General features: G+C 45.9%; 1 protein-coding gene across 7 annotated transcripts; it reads right to left on the bottom strand.

Annotated features, from left to right (window-relative positions):
• Positions 1 to 1,272: 1,272 nt before the first annotated feature.
• Positions 1,273 to 17,056, bottom strand: LOC133381003 (zinc finger protein 420-like). Of its 7 annotated transcripts, none has more exons than XM_061619333.1 (8): positions 16,897 to 17,056; positions 15,688 to 15,797; positions 13,119 to 13,207; positions 12,036 to 12,162; positions 9,841 to 9,951; positions 6,814 to 6,927; positions 3,181 to 5,247; positions 1,273 to 1,587 (listed from the first exon to the last, which is right to left on the bottom strand). In XM_061619333.1, the coding sequence occupies exons 3-8, from the start codon at positions 13,197 to 13,199 to the stop codon at positions 1,508 to 1,510; spliced, it is 2,580 nt and encodes an 859-aa protein (XP_061475317.1). In that variant the 5' UTR covers positions 13,200 to 13,207; positions 15,688 to 15,797; positions 16,897 to 17,056; the 3' UTR covers positions 1,273 to 1,507. The 7 variants fall into 7 exon arrangements, with proteins under 7 accessions (XP_061475317.1, XP_061475316.1, XP_061475313.1 ...); XM_061619332.1 differs by having other exon boundaries at positions 6,814 to 6,924; positions 15,678 to 15,797; XM_061619329.1 differs by having other exon boundaries at positions 15,678 to 15,797.
• Between the last annotated feature and the right edge of the window lie 6,190 nt (positions 17,057 to 23,246).

The following is a 23,246-nucleotide window of genomic DNA, read 5'->3' on the forward strand; positions in this document are numbered from 1 at the left end:
GCTATTGCAGCTGGGAGAGACCTCTACCTGGAGAGCCACTGCCAGTCAGAGTAGGCCATACTAAGTTAGGCTGACCAGTAGTTTGACTCGCTATAAGGCAGCTTCCAATGCTCCTAAAAATTCAGTCTGTGACTTCTTTGCACCATGCAGATAAAATGGTGGATGTGCAGGGAGCAACTTTCAACATTCCTCTTCTTTGTTGCGTCCTCCCAGTGAGGAGAGACGCCTGCGGATCTCTTCAGCCTGATTCACATTGACAGTACTTGTTCTGCTTGCAGCATACAAGAGGATAGGCTTGCAGGGAGCAACAATCGTCAAGGAAGAGCAGTTGAAGCAAGATGCTGTTGCCAAAGAGGGCTGAGATCCCAGCCGGCGTATGGTGGCAGCACAGGGGATCTTTCTTTGACAGGAACATGTGACAAGGCAAGGAGCAGGACAGTGGCAGTGAACCTCAGGCCTGGGGGGCAAATGTAGCCATCCAGGATTCTGTCTGCTCCTTGGGACTCGCCCCAGGCCGCACCCCTGACTTGCCTTGTTTTGCATCCCCCTCGAGTGTTTTTGCCTGGCTGGAACATGTCTCCTGCTTTCCTGGATGGAGGAGACAGAGGGATGTGCAAGTGCGTGTCAAAAATAGGGAAAAAATGGAAATGGGTTGCCTTCAAGTTGATCCCAACTTCTGGCTACCCTATGAATAGGGTTTTCAGGGTAAGCGGTATTCAGAGGGAGTTTACCATTGCCTTCCTCTGAGGCTAGTCCTCCCCAGCTGGCTAGGGCCTGCTCAGCTTGCCACAGCTGCACAAGCCAGCCCCTTCCTTGTCCGCAACTGCCAGCTGGGGGGCAACTGGGCTCCGTGGGACTCTGTAGCTTGCCCACGGCTGCACAGGTGGCAGGGCACGTAACCCCTGAGCCACTCCCTGTGGGGGTGATCTTTAGCTGGCCCTTGACACCCAGGAGACACGAGCGGGGATTTGAACTCACAGACTCCAGACTCCCAGCCAGGCTCTCCTCCCCACTGTGCTATACCAGCTGTTTGTAGAAACTAGGCTACTGTACAAATATTTTTTAAAAATCATTCATTACTCTGCCCACTTTTGCCAGTGGCCATGCCCACCACTGCTATGTGGCCTCTTGAAGGCTGCCCAAAAGCAAATGTGGCCCCTGGGCTGAAAAAGGTCCCCCAGGCCTGGAGCAAGAGGAAGCCATATTGGCTTCTGAAACAAGAAAGACGATTACAGGCAATGAGGAGTTTGTTTATATGTTTTCTTCCATTAAGAGCTCACAAAAGAGGCCGGGTACCGTATTTTCCATATACATTCCTTTGCTCCATTTGCAAAGGATTCAGAAATATTAACCCCCTTCATGCAGTTTCTTAAGACATCTTCATCAAAGCATCTACGGCTGGCTCTGAATGAATCTTCTGCTATCCACAGGGCTTCTTTCTCGTGGGGCTGCTTTATGAATTAGTAGTGCTTCATCCAGGGACAGTCTTTTCCTTCACGAAAGACGTTCATACCATTTTCTTTCCTGTGCAGCTTCTTTGATGCTTTCCACTCTTTGGGGAGAGGTGCTCTGTCTTTGGATGCCGTGCTGGGATGAAAAACAAAATATAATTACTCTTCTTATGCAGAGTCCCAAGAAGGGAGGAGAGCAGGGGGAAAGAACAAACCCGAATCAGCCCAAGAGAGATGGAAAGGAAACTGTGGCAACATGAGATAGCAGACTCCTCATCTTGGCACGCTTTCTCCTGGCCCCTGAACTAAAACTGCCAAGGCGTGTGGGAAGAGTGACAAGAGAAATGGTTAGAGCCAAAGTCAACATGGTAGACCTGCATCTGCCCCCAATTGTGTGTAACAGGGATGGGGAACCTTTTTGGCCTAGCTGCGGGCCAGATCTTTTCTCTCTCCCACCCCACTCTGCAGGCCAACTTTGACAGATGGGTGGGATTACTCACCTGTCAGTCACTTGGCGTCAGAATGACATTAGGAGATTGACAGGTGAGGGTTCCAAGCAGGATTGAACACCCTCACACAGATACCGATGGGCACAGAGCGCAATCATGCTTTCTTTGGGGAAAGCAGTCGTGTCTCTACCTCCCCCACACCTGATGTCAGGTATGGCTTCAGGTGGGTGTGCTTTGGGGGAAACTGCCTGGTGGGCCAAATTTGGAGGTGCCCTACCCCTGGTGGATAAAGTGGAGGCTGTCCAATTTGATTACCCAAAAGGGGCACAGATCGCATGGGCGTCTGCAGAATTTTTTCTGGGGGTATTAAATATGCCAGTTAAATAAATAAATAACTGAGGAATGGCAAGGGTTGGGTAGACCTAGCCTCTGAGAAACTTGTTTTCCATATCTTGCCCTCTGTAGATAGATCTACTGCCCATCTCTGGGTGGACCCAGCATCCAGATGACTTTCCACTGACCGCTGAAACCCTCAGTTCTTTCCCTGGATCCCTTCACCTCCTCCAGCCCTTAATTAATCGCACTGCTGCCACAATCAACTTCAGAGTCCTCTCCCTGCTGCATTTCCCTAAAATATAAAGCAAAGTGCCAGGTTAACAACACTTGGCTACACTTTGGGGTTGTTCATACGCTTCCCCTTTCCTTCAAATGGATGTAACAACACTGGGTTACTCTGCAGGGCTGGCATAACCCACACTCCCTCAGTCAAAGTCCTGCCCCCTGTAACATGAATATAATAATGATGGACTAGGGCTGCAATCTAATACACTTTTACCTGGGAATAAGTCCCATTGAACCCAATGGAGCTTACTTCTGAGTGGACGTGTACTGGATTTCAGCCTTACTCTGTTAATGTCAATGCAGATAAACATGTCTCCGTTTCAACTGGGAGAAAATAGCTAAGGTACGTAATTGTGTGTCCTTGAATCAGAAAGTATGCTGGGGACCCATGAAAAGCCTTTGGGATACAGATATGACCCCAGGGGACTTCAGATGCCTATTCCTACTCTTATATTAAACCAAGAAACTGAACCCAGAGTGGGACTAGGCACATAGGGACTAGATCAGTTCTCAATGGCTTCTGTTCCATGGGACAAAGCAAAATTGCAAGTAAGACCAGGGGGCACTAGGAGTCACCGAGTGTTTTACTGTGATGCCCGCCCCCCATTTGAGGAACTCGCACACACTCTCCACATGCTGCTTGTCAAAACATATCTCACCTGCATAGGATCTTTGAGATTTATCCCAGTTTCGTTTGCCTCCTACATGGACTTTCTGGTGGATGACGAGATGTGGGTGCTGACTGAAACACTTCCCACATTCAGGGCATTTGTAAGGTTTTTCTCCGGTATGAACCCTCCGATGAGTCACAAGGTGTGGGCGTTGTGCGAAACATTTCCCACACTCAAGGCATTTATAAGGTTTCTCTCCTGTATGCACTCTTTGATGACTAACCAGGAGAGATTTGTGAGCAAAACATTTTCCACACTCCAAGCACTTGCACTGCTTCTCCCCTGAATGTATTGTCTGGTGAATCACAAGGTGTGGCCGTTGAGCAAAACACTTCCTGCAATCAGGACATTCATAAGGTTTCTCTCCTGTGTGGACTCTCTTGTGTGTTGCTAGATTGGAGTGTTGAGCAAAACATTTCCCACACTCCAAGCATTTATAGGGTTTCTCTCCTGTGTGGACTCTCTGGTGTGTTGAAAAACTTGACTGCCGAGCAAAGCTTTTCCCACATTCCAAACATTTATAAGGCTTCTCTCCCGTGTGAACTCTCTGATGTTTCACAAATGCTGAGCGGTGAGCAAAACATTTCTCACACTCTGGGCACCTGTAAGGTTTTTCTCCCGTGTGGACTCTGTGGTGTTGCATAAGGTCCGAATGGTGAGCAAAGCATTTCCCACACTGCAAACACTCATAGGGTCTCTCTCCTGTGTGGGATCGCTGATGTTTCACAAAGCTTGAGCAGCGAGAAAAAGATTTCCCACACTTGAGACAGTCATAAGGTTTTTCTCCTGTGTGCACCCTCTGATGTATCACTAAGTTGGATTGTTGAGTAAAACACTTGCCACACTCTAAACATGAATAAGGTTTCTCCCCTGTGTGCACTCTCTGATGCGTCACGAAGTTCGACTGCTGAACAAAACATTTCCCACACTCCGAGCATTCATAAGGTTTCTCCCCTGTGTGGAGCCTGTGATGGTCCACAAGGTATGATTTGTAACCGAAACATTTCCCACACTCCAAGCATTTATATGGTTTCTCTCCAGTGTGGACTCTCTTGTGGATCTTAAGATCTGGCCGGTGGGAAAAACACTTCCCACACTCCGGGCATTTGTAAGGTTTTTCTCCAGTGTGAATTCTCTCGTGTTTCATGCAAACCGAGCGGTAAGCAAAACATTTCCCACACACAGTGCATTTATATGGTTTCTCTCCTGTGTGGACTCTCCGGTGAATCACTAAGGTAGACTTGTCAGCAAAACTTTTCCCACACTCCAAGCATTTAAAGCTTCGCTCCCCTGTATGAATCCTTTGATGTTTTACAAGGTGTGACTGGCGACCAAAACATTTCCCACACTCTGAACATTTATAGGGTTTCTCTCCGGTGTGGATTCTCTTGTGTATCAAAAAGGCTGAACTGTAAGCAAAACATTTCCCACACTCCATGCATTTGTAAGGTTTCTCTCCTGTGTGGACTCTTTGGTGTTTTGCAAAGGTGGAGGAATCAGCAAAACATTTCTCACATTCTGTGCACTTGTAGGGTTTCTCTCCAGTGTGGAGTCTCTGGTGATTCATGAGATGAGCTTGTTGAGAAAAACATTTGCTACACTCCAAGCATTTATAAGGTTTCTCTCCTGTGTGGATTCTCTGATGGTTCACAAGGTATGAGAGGCGAGCAAAACATTTCTTGCACTTGGGGCACTGATAGGGCTTGTCTCCTCCATGGACAGTCTGGTGTTTCACAAAGCCAGAGTGGTGAGCAAAACATTTTCCACACACCTGGCAGTGATAGGGTTTTTCACCTGTGTGGATTCTCTTGTGGCTCAGAAGATGAGGTTGCTGAGAGAACTGTTTCCCACATTCTGAACATTTGTAGGGTTTCTCTCCTGTGTGGACTCTATAATGGCTTAAAAGATGTGATTGACGAGCAAACCGTTTCCCACATCTCAAGCACTTGTACGGTTTGTGCCTCACATGGACTTGCCTATGTCTGGTAAGGTTAAGTTTCTGCGTAAAACACTTCCCACAGACACAACACATGTTCTTTCTCCTAGAGTCATCTCCTGGGATAAAAGGTAAATAGAAAAGGGGCACTGAACATTCAGACATTGAATACTATAGAAACCGCTGAAAACGGTGGAATTTGCTCCAACAAGACACAGTGATGGCCACCAACTTGGATGGCTTAAAAGAGAATTAGACAAATGCATGAAGAATAGGGCTATCAATGGCTACTTTTACCTCCACTGTTGGAGGCAGTATCCCCCTGAATACCAGTTGCTGGGAATCGTGGCTGGGGAGAATGCCACTGTGAGAACAGGATGCTGGACTAGATGGACTTTTGGTCTGATCCAGCCAAAAGCTCTTCTTATGTTAACATTTGCACAGTTTATTTATGGAACTCACTGCCACAAGATATGGCAATGACCACTGCTAATGTATGACGGCATTAGGCAAAGTCACGGAGCATAGATCTATCAATGGCTAGAGTCTTTTTCAGGCATTACTGCTCTAAGAGCAAACATGGATAGGGCAGGGCTGCATGGAGCACATTTAGCCCCACTTTCTGGGGTCACATGACCTCTTCCCTTCTGCAGTGGGAAGCTCTGTATATCCTTTGGAGGCTGGCCACTTGATTGAGGACCCTGGAAGATCAAGGTTCTCAGTCGAGTGGCGAGCCTCCATGAATACACAAGGCTCCCTGCTGCAGTAGTTTAATTATTTGAAGGACCAGAAGGAGTCACGTAGTCCCAGAAGGTGGAGCTAAATGCACATGCGCACAGTCCTGCTCTACCCATGTTACCTCTTTGCGTGATGACAGCTGAAAAGAACAGAAGAGCCAGAATGGTTATGTGGAACCTTCCAATTCAGAAGCGGTATGCCCCGGAATGCCAGTCACTGGGGGACAACAGCGGAAGAGGGCTGTGGCCGTCATGCCCTTCTCAGGGGTTTCTTGAGGGCGCATGATTGGTCACTGAGGGTCATCTTGGACTTTTGTTCTTATTCAAATAAACAAACATGGAGACTGATAGAGGTGAAACAAACCATATCAAGTCTAGACTCTGAAGAAACTATAACTCCAAGGAAAACAATTCTGCATAATCATGTCCCTCTCCATCTCATCCCATTATTCGCAAACCATTGCTCACCAGACATTAAGTGTCTAGTTTCTAATAAAGAAGCTGTTCGAACAGCCTTTCAATATTTTATTTATTTATTTAATATTTGATTTATATCCCGCCCTTCCACCCAGCAGGAGCCTATGGTGCTCTCCAGTTTGTTTTGGACTTGGGAGAACCCCAAGGTTTGCAGAAGTATAAAGAAGTCTTCTTTTTTTTTTAGTGGGGGAAGAAATCTAAGGGAGAGAACCCCAAAAACAGTCCAGTGGGGACTGAATGTGCTCAGTGGTCACAGAATACTGACTGACTGTTTTCTAGCCCTCTCACCAACAGAATGAGGGAATGGAATTGAATATTCTAGAGGAGAACACTGAGTAAAAAGACTCCATACTGCAACATTTGTTGCAGGTTCCATTTGTCTACTTATCCACCAATACATTTTTATAAGCTGTACTTTGCTCCATTCCACTTCCTGTCTGCTAATCTCAAGAATTCCCAAGACCGCCTCACCTGAGTTGGCACCCCCAGACTGTGTCTCATCAGAATCCTGCAGATCTGCTGCCCTCGGTGGTGATTCTTGTTCCAGCCGGGCTATAGGCTCAGGTTTCGCATCATGAAATACTTCTTGAGGGGAAAAAGAGAACAGAGTGTCAGGAGGAAGCTGCTGGCATTTTTCTGGTGGTATTCTATTTTTACCTTTTTAAATTTGGACCTGTTGCTCATACAAGTCAAGTAACCAAAGTTTAAACAAGCAAACAGAATATTCAGAAAAATAACTTCAACATAAAGTATAAACATTAAGAATATAATCTCAGGTTAGCATTGCACAGCATTCATTCTGAACATCTCCCTGAACTTAAACTTCTGATACTATTGTTTTAAAGTTGTGGGGTTTTTTAACAGTTTTAACTGGCTTGTTTTATTGTACATTTTAGTTGAAGATGTTTTGGTGCTCTGCTGGAATTGCTATTGTGCATTGTAAATATGTATGGATTTTATAGTTATAAGCTGCTTAGAAGCCATTTTGGCATATAGCCAGTATATAAAACAAATAATAATGGATTCCCACAATGAGCGAGGGTATGAGTGCAGAAGCCACCTTACACACACACACGGCTGTATCCAACAGTGCCCATCTGCAAATGGGAGGAGCCATTCAACTCGTGGAAGTGTCTTTGATCTAGCAAAGGTCTCCACTAACAGAAGAGGGGGGGAAAGGCCATTTTCACCCTTACCCCTGCAGCGATCCATACCACCTTCCATGCTGCTCTTCAGGGTCCTCCAATCGAATTTAGGGAGTGTGTGGGGTGAATTGGCAAAAACTGGTTCCTCTCCTCTTCTCTAGCCAGAGGGAATGGCACTGTCATCAGACTCAGAGGACAAGTCCTCAGCAGCACCTCCAGTTTTGTAAACCTTGCAGAAGCCAAGGGATACAAAGGCAAGGGCTCTTGAGTTTTTAAACAGCTGACTTGCTCAGGAGGTGGGGCTTAATGGAGAACAGGTCTTGCCTACTTTTAGAAGGCCTCAGATGGTTCAGCACAGTTAAGGCAACATATTTCAACATCTCACCTAGTGGAATCCACTGGGAACTGTCCAGGGTCCTGATCCCTGCCTTTGTGAGCCTGGGCCTATCATATTACCCACACAAGAACAACTATCATGGGAAGAAGCAGAGTCAACTGTCCCCACGGCTGTGGAATGAACTCCCCGTTGAGGTCTGCCATTCCCCCCTCTCTATTGGCTTTCCAGAGGGGCACAAACACACCTCCTTCCTTTGGATCTGAGGGCTAGTTTGTTTTCCTTTTTTGCAGGTTTATTGAAATGGTTTTTTCTGTTCTTTTCTTTCTTTTGGTACACCAAACATGCTGGAAAAGTAGCTAACAAATAATTTTAATGAAACAAATTTCATTAAATAATAAATTAGAGTTGTATTTGTTGTCCGTGCTAATTTTACTGCTGAGTAGTAATACAGCTGGGAGACTCACTCTGTTGGTAATTTGCTTGGATAATGTATTAGCAGATTGCAGAATGTCCTTCTCTCTTATGGGTGACTGGTCCAATGCTGGTTACTTTTTGGTGCCCACTGAAAACTGTGCCCAGGGTTTTACAGGAGTTTGATTTAGTCTGGCCAGTTATAAACTGAATAGATTGTCTGTCTATTATGTTAAATCAGATTATTAGAAGTGATGTTTTAGCTTTCAGACTTCATTGGCTGTGGTGGTCTACAGCATGCAGCACAATAATAAACCAACCTGGGATCATAATTCTGAAAGGCAAGATAGAAATGGAACTAATAAAATAGATGCACATTCCGCAGCACTCCTGTTAAAAATATGTATCTATTTTTGTTCAATTCTCCAGTAAACTTTATCAAGAAAACAATCTTGTAGATTCATTTTAGTTGTGGCTATTTTGCTCAGCATCAGAATCCTGCACCCTGAGCAGTAGCTTGAGGTAAGGCTCCAATTCGGATGCGAAGGAGGCATCTGGATCTGTCAGACCAGCAGCACTTGGAGGCAGAGGTGGTGGAAACCGACCCAGACCCTCAAAATCATGACCAAGCCTGAACCAGAAGGGGCTCTTGAGGGAGGGACCTCTGAGTCTGGGCCTCCAGAGGTCTCCCCCACAAATGAAAAACCAATCCTCTTCACACAGCGACCAACATCCCTGAGTTCACCTGGAAATGCACTTGGAGGGATATGGCAGAAACCGGGAGTGCTAGGCTCCAAGCCACAGACCTGCCCCTTTAAGGCTTCCCACTCCTCAAGGATGGGGCAGAGCCTAGGAGGGGTGAATAGGCTCTGGAGGAATGAAAAGCTTCAGCCCATTCTTAAAAACTTGGTCAGAGCAAGTTACTCACTTGGAGCTCTCTGTGGGCCTGCCTGGGCTTCCCATCAAGATCAGGATAGGACACTTATCCAAGACAAGTTTTAATATAGCCCAGTTTGTCTTGACCTCAGCTATCAGTTTTTGATCCTGAAACTCTACTAGTCCATTAATATGTTCTTGTAATCGGATTCCTAAATATTTAATGGGTAATCACTTGGGGGGAACATGGCCTTTTAAACAGTTTCACGACCCTATGTAAATTTATTTATTTATTATTTGATTTATATCCCACCCTTCCTCCCAGCAGGAGCCCAGGGCACCAAACAAAAGCACTAAAAACACTATAAAACATCATAAAAACAGACTTTAAAATACATTAAAACATCTTTAAAAACACTTTTTTTAAAGTGTTGAAGACATCTTAAAAAAAAGGTTAAAAACATTGTTTTTAAAAAAGGTTTAAAAACATATTAAAGACATATTAAAAAGCAATCCCAACACAGACACAGACTGGGATAAGGTCTCAACTTAAAAGGCTTGTTGAAAGAGGAAAGTCTTCAATAGGCGCCAAAAAGATAACAGAGATGGCGCCTGTCTAATATTTAAATGTATCCTCACCCATTCTACCTTTTCCCCAATGAACATTTGAATTCTGGCAATAGTGCTCAACTGTTGCAGAAGTATGACAGGCCCAATGCTACCCCTCACCTAAGCTGGTGTTGGAGATCTTCATTTCTTCCCAGGCCTGAGAATCGGGAACCCACAGGAATTCTCCTCGCTCCAGCTGGGCGACAAGCTCAGGCTCTGGGACAAGAAATCCTTCTCGGGAAAGAAAGGAACAGGGAACATCACAAGGTATTCAGTATTTGTGGTACTTATTTCTTACACTGTAATTTCATTTAGAAATTGCAGCTCATACCATCCATCCTTTAGCTTTAGGGAGGAGAATCTTAGACGTGTAAAATGGGAGGTCAATGAAAATGAATGTTGGAAAATTCAGGACAGACAAAAGAAAGTACTTCATGCAGCACATAATTAAACTACGGGATTTGCTCCCACGGGAGGCAGTGATGGCCACAAATGTGGATGGCTTTAAAAGAGGATTAGCCAAATGCATGGATTAGCCTGTCAATGGCTACTAGCCACTGTTGGAGGCAGTATGCCTCTGAATAGCAGTCGCTGGGAATCACAAGTGGGAAGAGTGGCTGTTGCACTCATGTCCTGCTTATGGGTTTCCCATTGGGGCACCTGTCTGGCCACTGTGAGTACAGGATGCTGGACTAGATGGGCCACTGGCCTGATCCAGCAGGCTCTTCTTATCTTCTTAACCCCTTTGAAGTTTGCCATCTGTACGCTGAGTTCAGCCTGCAGAGAGAGGTGTTTCCTGTGGTTCCCCTCCCAGTCAAGACCCACCAAAACCTGAGTTTGAGCATCTTCTAAGTAGCAGTGTTTTTATTCACGCACACTGGGTATGAAGAGGGGGATACTGAGCAATGTAAAAAGGAAATTTAAACAACTTGAGAGCCGTAGTGGTTAGAGTGTTGGACTATGGCCTGGGAGACCAGGGTTCGAATCCCCACACAGCCATGAAGCTCGCTGGGTGACCTTGGGCCAGTCGCTGCCTCTCAGCCTCAGAGGAAGGCAATGGTAAACCTCCTCTGAATACTGCTTACCATGAAAACCCTAGTCATAGGGTCGCCATAAGTTGGGAGTGATTTGCAGGCAGTCCATTTCCATTTTCACCAGGTCCAAGCTTGTTTAGAAGGGAGTGGGTTGCTAATCTAGGAAAGCTGATGAAATAAAGGGAAGAAGAGACACGCCCACTGGGACACCACAGCCCAGGCCACCTCTTTAGGACTGTGCTATAATGCTGATGCTGGCCAATAGATATTTCTTCTCTGCCACCATTCTGCTTGCAGAGATCCATCCAGAAGAGCAGGACATCCAGCCCAAGACATATTGCTGCCTGTGGCAGAGCTGCAGAAGGGGCCCCACCAACCTGGTCAAGTTGCATAGTACCCACTGAATTGACTGCGGTACCCGAGGCAGACAATTCCACAAGAGCCTCTCGCCCTCACTGGCAGTAAAAATACAGTAATAACAAAACAATTTGCTACCTTTTCGTGATCCCCAACCTGTCTAAAGGTAGGGCTGCTTTCATTAGAACTCCATCACTTCATGAGCAGGTGAGCAGAGGTGGTTCCTAACAGAGGGGTGGGGACCCTCAGGCCCAGGGACTGAGGGCGGGCCCTAGGCTGCCCTATCTGGCCATGGAAACTTTCCCCAGACCACACCCCTTCTCACCAGGCCACACCTCTCACTGGTCCACCTTTGCCCTCCAAATTTTTTTGCCTGGCTGTGATACGTTCTTGAACTCTGATAATATCTTTTGCTTGTCTGGATAGAAAATAGAGAAGGGTGTGTGAGTATGTGCAGAAACCAGGCTACAGCGCAAAGTTTTTTTTAAAAAAATCATTCATTACTCTGCCTACTTTTGCCTCTGGCTCTGCTCACCTCTGGCATGCGGCCCTCAGAAGATTGCCCAGAAGGGAATGCGTCCCTCAGGCAGAAAATGGCGCTCCCACTGGCACTGTGGTGGCTGAGGTGAAGAAGGGATATTCCCTTGGTTTCTAGAGAGATGGAGCAAGGCAGCATATGCATTGGTGACCCTGGTTCAAAACACTAAATTTAGTCAGGCTGCCTTGGGTAAACTTCTCCCTCACAGTGTTGCATACCTCAAAGGGTTGTTGTGAGGATCTAATGAGATAAGAATCATGAGATAAGGATCTCCTATAACCTGAGGGCCTTTGGATAAAGCAAAGAAGGAAAAACATCCATCCTGCTGAAAAGATGAAGGACCAATGAAGACACTGGCAAAGCCTGCTCAGGGTCTTGTTCCTTACCCAGCGATGCCACGTTCTCGTAGTTTTCCACCATGACGTCCCTGTACAAGGCTCTTTGGCCTGGATCCAGCAGAGCCCCCTCTCGCTCTGTGAAATACACAGCCACATCCTGAAAAGTCACTGGACTCTGCCAAAGGGGAAGAAAGAGCACTTGCTTATCTCCATTTTCCCCAGAATCCCCCTCAACAGCCTAGTTCACACATCACAATAAGCTACATTTTGCCTTTAAGTCTTGGTTTAATCACACTTAATGTCTTTTTGTATTATTTAGAATAAAACTAAATGTCAAATAATTGTATGTTAGGGAAATGGGACCTGCAACAAAATGTCACCATTTGGAGTACTCCTGTTCAGAATACTCCATTCCATTTCTCTCTCACACAAAAAATATTCAAGACCATTAACCTTCTGCGTCTACCTCAGTCCTCATTGGGCTGTTTTAGTGTTCCTTCCTCCCCTACACCAAATTTAGGGTTCCCCCCCCCGAAAGATTGTTTGTACTTCTACAAACCCCAAGCAACCAACAATGTTTCCTTAGTGTGTGGGTAATGCCATTTTGGCTACATAACAGCCAGCATGATGATGTGGTTAGAATGTTTAACTGAGACCAGGGAGAGCAGGGTTCAAATCCTCAGTCAGCCAGGAGGCTCACTGGGTGACCTTAGGCCATTCACTGCCTCTCAGCCTAACCTACCTTACAGGGTTGTTGTGATGATAAATAGGGAGTGGGTTTCTCATGGCAACTGGTTGGCCACTGTGAAAACTGGAGTCTGGACTAGATGGGCCATCAGCCTGATCCAGCAGGCTGTTCTTATGATAACCATGTGTACACCACCTTGAATACCAAAGCAACAATGACTGGCACGCAGTAGTATGTAAGACAGACTACTGTGTAATACCGGAAATAGAAATGGTATATTTTCTTCATTCATTCCATGTGAAGCAAGAATTTAGGTGTTTTATAAACGGTCCAGAAAAGGGAAACAGATGAATTGTTCCTTTTGTTTTAATCCCTTGATGTGTTTTCTTGCTCTTTTCCCCTCTCCCATCAAAACTCACATGCAAATTTCCGACATCTCCTACCTTTGCTGGTTCCTCAGCTACCGTGCCTTCCCATCTGTTGGAAGGAGGACAGCACAATCTGAACTGAGGCAGGGATGTCATTCTGCAGCCTGTGAAAGCAAGATGAGCAGTAGGTCATTTTTTTCCTGATATATTATATTATTATCCACCCTTCACCATAAAGTCTCAGGGTGAGTTAGACCAATTTAAAAATACATATTAAAATCAGTTTAAAACAAATGACAGTCAAGAGAATAGGGTAGATCCTAAAAACATATCCCTCAGGTGTCAAAGGCCAGAGTCAGGCCCGGCACCAGTGGGCAGCCAGGTCGGGCATTGGCTGAGGGCACTCGTGGCTGGCCGAGGGCCCTGTAGATGGCTGAGGGCCCCCGCGGCTAGGGCTGGGAAGGTGCACCTGCTCTGCAATTCCCACCAGCACTGGGTTGCAGGGAGCAACTGGACAGTGGCGCAGATTGAGAAGTAGGAGCTCCACTCTCCCAGGCAGCAACACCAGCACGGACTTAAATACGCCCCGTCGTGCCACCTTTTGCATCACTGCATCAGCGTGCTGTGCAAGTATACCTGCCATCACCCAAATGGTGGCAAGAGCATGTTGATATGCGTGCCTTTGCAGCAATACAAGAGGCGGCATGACCAGATGTATTATAGTGCATGCACACGTACACATGAGGGCCTATGGTGGACTGGTGCCAGCCCTGAATAGAGTAAAGAGGTGCATCTTCAGCACTGAACACAAAGTACATAATGAAAGGGTCAGATGCACCTCTGTGGAGAGGGAATCCCACAGCCAAGGAGCTGCCACAGAGAATGCCCTCTCCCAGGTCACCATTCCCCAAACTTCCAAGGGTGGTGGAACTACCAAGAAGGCCCCCCTGCCAATCTTAACACCCCAGAGGGTCTGCAGGGAAGGAGACAGCCTTTCAGATATTTGGGGCCTAAGGCATTTAATGCTTTAAACACTAGTGTGAGCACCTTGAATTAGATCCAGAAACGAACTAGCAACCAACCAACATGGCATCTCAAGAACTGACATTTTAGAGAGAAAGGCAACATGTGGAATGGATCAGGTTATGCAGCAGGTTTATCAAACTTTGCCAACCTGGTGCCATCCAGGCAACTGTGCTGGATGTGGCTAGTGACAGCTGTAATACAAAACATTTGGAGGGCAGCAGGTTGGCAAAGGCTGCTGTGAAGCTTCCTGGCTCCCCTTGTATTCATTATCTCCTGAAAGTGTCAAGGGCCAGGAATCACAGCCAGCCTGTTTAAACCAGCATATACTGGCTTAAGATGGTCAGCATAGAAATGGTGATGACAAAGGCGCAATCTTAAACTACATCCCTGTAATGCTTTCTAGATTTTTTTTAATACATGATCTGTGTTAATTAGCTTACCAATGCCAGGATGTCTGTTTCCAACAACTGTCTTGTAAATTACAAGTTAATATTGTAATTATCACTGTACTTTTCTGCATTTGTATATGTGTGTGTGTTTTATGTATTTTAATTTATTTTAATGTTTTTGTGATTTTACTGTTTACAATTTTATTATGTACATGTTTGATTTTATTTTTGTAAGCCACCCTGGGTGCCCTATTATAGGGTAGAAGGGCGGGATAGAAATATTTTAAATAAATAAATAAATAAATGTCCACCAGGACTCACTTTACAATCTTCTCCAAACCGTATGCGTATTTCACCTACAATTTAGCACAACATGATCTGAAGGACATTAGTCCACAAAAGCATATGCCATAATAAATAATGTGCCTCTAATAATGGTACTACAGCGACTCTAGTAATGGTCCCTTGATGACTACCTGACTGACAGAATGTGGGCTACACTGAGACTATTTGGAGAGCAATTGGCAACAAGAGGATTTCCTGGCAGAAGACAATTGATTCTAGTTTCAGGAGATAATACGCCAATAGCTTTTTGCCTTGTAGATGCTGGGCAGTCCATCCTGGTTATGAGAGAAAGTGACAGCTGTACTTTCAAGCAGACTAACAGTTAAATGTAACTTAAAAGCTGCATTTTTGTTTTACTCTGCAACTCTTCCATACCTTCCTTGTGACCCCTCCCGCATCTCTTTAAGCTACTTGGCTTAGAAGCTGTCTATGTTAAGTATGTGACACTTGTGAACGATTTGCAACACACCAATAGCAATGGCCTAAGCATGAACTGCAAGCAGAAAACTGCATTTTCCTCAGTGACAAAATATTCTTGCTCGAAGGCTGGAAAAATGTGATGTCCCCACAACAGAAGTGCTCAAAGAAGGCAGCCCAGAACAACACTGTTTCAAATTTGTATTTATTGTGCAATATAACATTCATCTGCAGAGGCTCATAAGTGCTTTATTGAACTGTAAGCAAGGTAGCACTGCAGATTTTGCCCTGCCAAATTTGATGTAAAATGATGAAACCGAGGTTATCATACTTTGGACACATAATGAGAAGACCTGATTCACCAGAAAAGGCAATAATGTTGGGAAAAACAGAAGGGAGTAGAAAAAGAGGAAGGACAAACGAGGGATGGATTGATTCCATAAAGGAAGCCACAGACCTGAACTTACAAGATCTGAACAGGGTGGTTCACGACAGATGCTGTTGGAGGTTGCTGATTCATAGGGTCGCCATAAGTTATAGTCGACTTGAAGGCACATAACAACAATGTGTCCATTATCTACATGCAGAAGAATAGTTAATGAAAAGATGGGAATGTAAGCTGGAAGACCCAAGGAAGAGGTACCATGGGACCGAAATTAAATCCAGTAAGATGGGGGCATTGGTCTCACAGCATCCTTCATAAACAGGCAAAAGAGATGAAATGTGATGATAAAGTGAAATTCTATTTTGATGCTTTGCTAATAACCTTATGTTGTTTTGGAGGGCTTTCCTTTAAAGGTATTTCCCTCATTTTGAGGCATCTGGTTATACAAAACAACTAGAGCCAGGGATCCTCAGTGGTGCAGAGTTGTACCTCTCTTGCACAAACTTCCATTGGGAACAACACCAGTGGATGCTGTTTCCTCCTCCCTCCCATACTCTTTTCTTCGTGTGTCGTGTCTTTTTTAGGTTGTGAGCCTGAGCACAGGGGCTGTATTACTACTGATTTTTTTCTTTTTAGGCCACTCTGGGAGCCTTTTTGTTGGCCAGAGACAGGAGGCCTGTCTCCCTTCTCCCACTCTCTCTGTGGCTTGTCTTCTGAGCATCAGACTTTCATACCATGCTGCACTGTGGTGCCCAAACTACCTAGCTTGGCCGGGGAGGGGGGAGAGCGGGCAGAGGCTGATCCCTTTCAGCTCTATCCTCCTCGGCGCTTCACTCCCTTCCAAGCGATACGGACAGGCTGCCTTATGAAACCAACGTCGCTCATCCCCAACCTCACCGCAGGGGCGGTGACCCTGTGGCCCTCCGGAGGTTGCGGGGCTACAACTCCCCTTATTGGCCAGGCTGGCTGGGGCTGATGGGAGCTGGGTGTCCAGCGACATGGGGGGGGGTCAGGATTAGTCACCCCTGATTCGCTCTCTTCATTTTCCCTCCCTTGAGCCCCCGCCCCTCGCCTCCCTTCCTCCACGAGAGGTCTCCTACTTTCTCTTCCAGCGTTTCGGGTTCCCTCTCCGCTTCTGCCTTCCCGGAGGGCGAAGCCCCAACTGCTTCTCCCCTGTCGCTCCAGAACGAAAGAAGCAACGCTAAGGCGGACCGAGCGAGGAGCGTCGCTCTCCGCAGGCACCGAGAAAGCCCCCGCCAAAGACAGCACGAGTCCCTTCCCTCCGCTTTACCGGCATCTGCAGGCTAAGTGGGGCTCAGAGGCTCCTCCAGGCTTTTGCATGCTGAAGCGATCCTTCCGATTCCGCCAGCGCCGCTCGCCCTCTGCCTGTCTGTAAATAAGCTGCCTTTGTCCCGGCTCTGCAGGGGATCTCCCTTCGCAAGACCACAGCAGCCAATCAGCCAGCTACTCCCACATCTAAAGCCCATCCGTCCTCCAAATAACAAACTCTATGGAGAGGCTTTGACGAGAAACCTGGATAGCCCGGATGATGATTAGCTGCTGGGAATTGTAGTTTTCCCTCTACGTGTTCAGAGCGAGGCAGAGAATTCTGGGAAGCGTAGTCTCTCCCTTGCATAGTCTCCCTCCTAAATTTTGCAAAACGTGGGTGCGCATACCCTCCAACACATCAGGGACATACTTGTCACACGCCTATTGCTTAGAGCAAAGGCTACAGCCTACACTGCTGTTGTATATTTATTTGTTTGTTTTATAAATTTCTATACACCATAATGTTTCATGGAAACTCAAAAGTGGCTATTTATTTATTTATTTATTTATTTCCTTTTTGAATTGCTTCCTACGAACTTGCATCTCAAAGCAATTTCATAATACAAGAAAAACATACACAAAACAATTGCATATATAAAAACAATTAAAAACCATTATGCATATAAAAAGTTTAAGCAACTGCATGTATGAAAACAACTTCAGATCCAAAACAGGTACTGAGAAATCAGTAACAAATATGCATATGTGTGTGTGTGTGTGTATTGTAATTTTCAGAGAGGTAGCCCTGTTAGTTGGTTGCAGCAAAACAAAGTTGTGGCGCTTCAAAAAATTAACAAAGTTATTATGGCATAAGCTTTTGTGGACTATAAATCCATTTCATCAAATGCGTAAACCTAAATTGCAGGCATATATTCATGTGGTTGTGAGGCATATAAACAGGGAGAGCAAAAGGAAGTTGAAATATAGAACAATAACCCTCAAATTATGGTCACACAATCAAAATACTATCAAACTACTATCAAACTAAAAGCAAACAATAAAATATTATGCATTCATTAATTCTGCAACGGATTGTAGAACCTGAAAGGTTTCTTTCTGTTAAAGATGTATATTTGTAGCTATGTGCCTTCAAGTAGATTATGACTTATGGTGACCCTATGAATCAATCTGCGACCTCCAATGAAATGGAAATGTACTGCCTTCAAGTCGATCCTGACTGATGGCGACCCTATGAATAGGGTTTTCATGGTAAGTGGTTTTCAGAGGGGGTTTACCACTGCCTTCCTCTGAGGCTGAGAGGCAGTGACTTGAGAGGCAGTGATCGACTTGAAGGCAGTCCATTTACATTTCATCTCCCATTGTGGCAAGCAAGTAGCATTATCAGAATTCACGGACACATTCCAGCCATGCCAAAGCACTCCAGGAAGGTGCAAAGCAGGGCTGGGTAGAGGATGCGGCCTGGGGAGAGTTCCAGGGGCCACATAAAGAGTTCGAGAGGGCCATCTTTGGTCCCTGGATCTCCATCCTGGGCTAAAAGAATGAGCTATGAATCTATAGATCCTTGGACTGTGAGCCTGCTATTCTCCTTTTGCCACAGTCTGTGTGCGCGTGCATATGCTTTGACGGTTTTAAGCTACCATAAGAGAAGGGGGTGGGGAAGACAGCCTTGAGCACTTCAGGCATTTCCTTGCAGACACTCTGGGCTGCAGTGTAGGAAACTATCAGCCTGTAGGTCCCCAGTTCAAAATCTTGCTCATTCCATGAACTTTCACAAGGTAACCTTCAGCCCGCTACTCTCTCAGCACCTCAGTCTTCCATCAGCAACCTGGACACAATAATGCCGACCTGCCAAACAGAGTTATTGTCAGGATTCGCCGCAAACTACATATCCATAAGAGACTGCTTTATGCCACTACAGAAGCAGTTCAAGCGATGGAATCCTCTCCCACAAGAGGTAGTGATGGCCACCAACTTGGACTGCTTCGAAAGAGGGTTAGGCACATGCATGGAGAAGGCTATCAATGGCTTCTAGCCACAACGGCTGCGTTGTACCTCCGCTGTTGGAGGCGGCATGCCTCTGGATGCAAACCACGAGCGGTAACCAAGGTTTGTCACAAGCAGGCAGAGTGCCGATGGATTCAGGTTCTGCTTGTGGGCTTCCCAAAAGGGGCATCTGGCTGGCCGTTGTGAGAGCAGGATGCTGGTCTAGATGAGCCTTTGGGCTGACCCAGCAAGGCTGTTCTCATTAAGAGTTACTATGAAAATCTCAGGTCAGCCACTCCTCCTCCCCTTCCCATTTCAAACTGCTAGGACAGAATCTAAAGCAACAGTAGGGAACAGAGGAAGCGGCCTTATACTGAGTCAGACCCTTGGTCCATCTAGCTTAGTATTGTCTACACTGACTGGCAGTGGCTCTCCAGGCTTTCAGGCAAGTTTCTCTCCCAGCCCTTCCTGGAGATGCTGGGAATTGAACCCGGGACCTTCTGCATACAAGGCAGATGCTCTGCCACTGAGCTGTGGCTCTTCCCCCCCCCCCAGCTTGATCCCCACAGTCTTGTAGGCTGTCTAACCAGGCCTTTTTGGTGAAACCATGGCCACGTTGCCCACACCTGACATCGTAGTACATCAGGCACAGGGGGGAGGTTCAAGCTAAGGCTGCAACGGAATAATTGGTAGTGTGCTTAGACTGTGCTGCAAGTTCTTCCTTTGCAGCCACAACTTGAACTTTCTATCACCTGTCATCATATGACATCAAAGTGGCCCGCAGAGCATTGGCTCCTTCTGGCTCTGGAGCTGGATTCAGTTTCCTATCCCTGCTCTAGAGTGAATGAAAAAAGAAACAGGCAGTCAATTAGTGAGAAGCACCCCTCAATACAAATACCTTTTGTTGCCTGAAACTTACCCTTTCGCAATGAATATTCAGATGTCAGATTGTTTGTGGAAGAAAACAAAAAAGAGAGGTTAAGAGATGCTTCAAACATACAGGAATCCATCCAACTATTAAAAACTTCAAGAATGGACCCTCTTGGTGTGCTAGATTTCCTGTATCAGCAAGGGGTTGGACTAGATGACCTTTGAGATCCCTTCCAACTCTGACAATTCTTTGAAATACAAAAGTCTATTTTATTTTCCAGGAAGGGCTATGCCACTTGCTATTTCTGCAGATCTGAATTAGCTGCCAGTTATGCTAGTTATGCTTGCTTACAGCAAACTAGTAAGCATAACTAGCATTCTGCAAGGCAGGGCTACAACCAATGAGTGGAAATTACAGGAAGCACAGCTGTTTGGCAGTGGAAGAGATGGCCTTAGGAGGTGGAGTGTTCTCCTTCACTGGAGGTACTGAAATAGAGGCTAGATGGCCATCTGTGTGGGATGCTGTAGTAGCGTCCTGCATTGAAGATCCTGCATTGTTTCAGGGGGTGCAGCAGGGAGGAGGATGGGCAAAAACTACATTTTTTTCTTCTGCTGGTCACTGGCTCCTGGTCTATCTACTGTTTGTCTCTATGCCTTCTGCCCTGACCAGTCCCAAAGGGCACAAGCTGCCACTGGTTATAGTTATTTTTAAAGTGGATTTTGAAGTGCTGTTCTGCTCCCTCCCATCCACCGCCCACGACCCATGAAGCAGTTTCTTCCAGATGCAAGGGAGCTGAACTCGTAGAAGTAAAACATGGCCTTTACGTCACAGCACGACCTCAGCCACAAAGCCTCCTTCCCTCAGAGATCCCACCCCACCTCTGCTTAAGAGCCAGTTCCCCATCCAAAATCTTCCCCATACCTTTGAATTTCTTCATGAACTTCTGCAAAATGGGAGTGATGTCCCAGAATTGCCAAATTTTCCATTTTGGTTCTGGAGTGAAAGGCACTAGATTTTCAAACTTTCTCTCTTCACTCCTGGAGGGGGAGAGGGAGAGCATATTATCCCTTTGTCTGCCTAGAACAAAACTCACAGTAGGGAAAAAAGGAAATGCATAGAAAGAGAGCTGAATATGAGGAAGCGCATAGGGACAGAAAACTGGGGCAGCACTTGGTAATTTCTGCACCACAGGTCACACCCTCCCTCTATTGCCTTGCAGGCTGGTTAGTGGACAGATGGATCTCCAAACATATAGGCTCTAGAACAGGGGGTCCCAAACTATGGTCCTGTGGCTTGTCTGTGGATTTGTGCATGAAGGCGAGAGAGGGCACATCCATCACATCAGATACTCATATTGATTTTTTTACTGTATTTTAATTGCTTCTTTTATTTCTTATATTGCATGCAATTGTATTCTGTTCTGTGGAATTCAGGTTGTAAGACAATAAAATACAATATATAGGAAATCATCATTAAGTGATCCGCCAAGACCCTCAACAATTTCTAAGTGGTCTCTCTGTGTGCGTGGTGTGTGTGCGTGTGTACTTTGGGAACCACTGCTCTACACAGCTCAGCCCACAGTGTCCAAAAAACTGTTCTCTCCAGCCCAGCAGGTCCCTTGCCTCTCACAGAACGCGTTACCGCATGAGGGATAAGTAGGTTGACCTTTCCCAAGTAATAATAATAATATAATAATAAAATTTAATTTATGTGTCACCTATCTGGCCGATGGCCACTCTAGGCAACGTACATGTAAACAGTTAAAACACAATGGGATAAAATACATTAATACAATATATAAACAATACAGCAGCAACAACAATACTAGTGCAGGGTAAGAGGCATTTCAGTCATAGAAGTTAACCCTCCCCGGAAATCCCAAAGGCCTGTTGAAAGAGCCAGGTCTTTAAGGCTTTCCGAAATACATTTAGGGAAGAGGCGTGCCGGAGATCTTGTGGGAGGGAGTTCCAGAGGGTGGGGGCCGCCACTGAGAATGCCCTCTCTCTAGTTCCCGCCAATCTAGCTGTTTTTGTCGGCGGGATTGAGAGAAGGCCCTGTGTGGCTGATCTTGTTAGGCGGCATAATTGGTGCCGTTGAAGGCGCTCCTTTAGATAAACTGGGCCGAGACCGTATAGGGATTTAAAGGTTAATACCAACACCTTGAATTGGGCCCGGAAGACAACTGGAAGCCAGTGTAGATCGAACAACACTGGTGTGATGTGATCCCGGTGGCGACTATTCGTAAGTAGTCGAGCTGCCGCGTTTTGTATAAGTTGTAGTTTCCGGACCGTTTTCAAGGGTAACCCCACGTAGAGCGCATTACAGTAATCCAATCGAGAGGTGACCAGGGCGTGTACTACCAGTGGGAGCTGATGAACAGGAAGGTAGGGTTGCAGCCTTCATATGAGGTGTAGTTGATACCAGGCTGCCCGGCTCACTGCTGAAATCTGAGCCTCCATGGACAGCCTGGAATCAAGCACAACCCCAAGGCTGCGGACCTGGTCCTTCAGGGGTAGACTCACCCCATTGAACTTCAGGTCAACATCTCCCAACCTTCTCTTGTCCCCCACGAGTAGCACCTCGGTCTTATCGGGGTTCAACTTCAGCTTGTTCCTTCCCATCCATCCACTCACGGATTCCAGGCACTTGGACAAGGTCTCCACAGCCAACTCTGGTGAAGATTTAAACAAGAGATAGAGCTGAGTGTCATCCGCATATTGGTGACACTGCAGCCCAAATCTCCTAATGATTGTCCCCAGCAGCTTCATATAAATGTTAAATAGCATGGGAGAGAGGATAGAGCCCTGTGACACACCACAATTGAGAGGCCAAGGGTCTGATACCTCCTCCCCCAATGCTACCTGTTGGTACCTATCGGAGAGAAAGGAACGGAACCACTGTAATACTTAAGTGATATTAAGGGAGAGAGAGATTCCTCCACCACCTTCTTTGGATAAGTTTGTTGGATACAATTGCAACAGAGAACAATCGGGAAAGGAGAAAGTCAAATTAAGCTACAGCAGTAACTCCACATATTCAATGAAGCCTTCCAAGGTTAGCTGAACACAGAAGAGTAGAAGCAGGATCCACTAACCTCTGCAAGATGCTTCCGACATCCTAGAACGGAGAGGGAAAAGCAGGAACTCAGATCCTGATAGAGGCCACTAGGGAGACCTCTCATAACCCTTGACTCCGTTTATTTTATTTAACAAAATTCATATATCGCTTGAGTGTAAAAAAAAAACCCTCTAAGCGGTTTACAAGAAACATTAAAATTATAAATAAAAAGTGGTAATTAAAAACATTTAAAAGACAATTAAAACAGCAGTAAACTAAGAAGAGGCTAGCATGGATGTGTCCAATGTATAGCCTGTTCAAGCTTAACAAAACCTTATCGTTTGGTGTGATGTTCCTGTATTAATGTATATATGGTAAGTGCTGTTTGTATAGAAGATACATGGTAAGTGGAATGAAAGAGGAGGGGGGAGTAAATGAGC

This window comes from Rhineura floridana, chromosome 3 (genome assembly GCF_030035675.1).
Source record: "Rhineura floridana isolate rRhiFlo1 chromosome 3, rRhiFlo1.hap2, whole genome shotgun sequence".
NCBI lineage: Eukaryota > Metazoa > Chordata > Lepidosauria > Squamata > Rhineuridae > Rhineura > Rhineura floridana.

Excerpts from the sequence above, each read along its gene's own strand:
- LOC133381003 (XM_061619329.1), bottom strand. The coding sequence starts at position 15,777 with ATGTGCCTTCAAGTCGACTATAACTTATGGCGACCCTATGAATCAGCA. Across the intron at positions 12,163-13,118 it reads TAGCTGAGGAACCAGCAAAG|AGTCCAGTGACTTTTCAGGA; the intron begins GTAGGAGATGTC and ends CCCCTTTGGCAG. Across the intron at positions 9,952-12,035 it reads CGAGAACGTGGCATCGCTGG|GATTTCTTGTCCCAGAGCCT; the intron begins GTAAGGAACAAG and ends TTTCCCGAGAAG.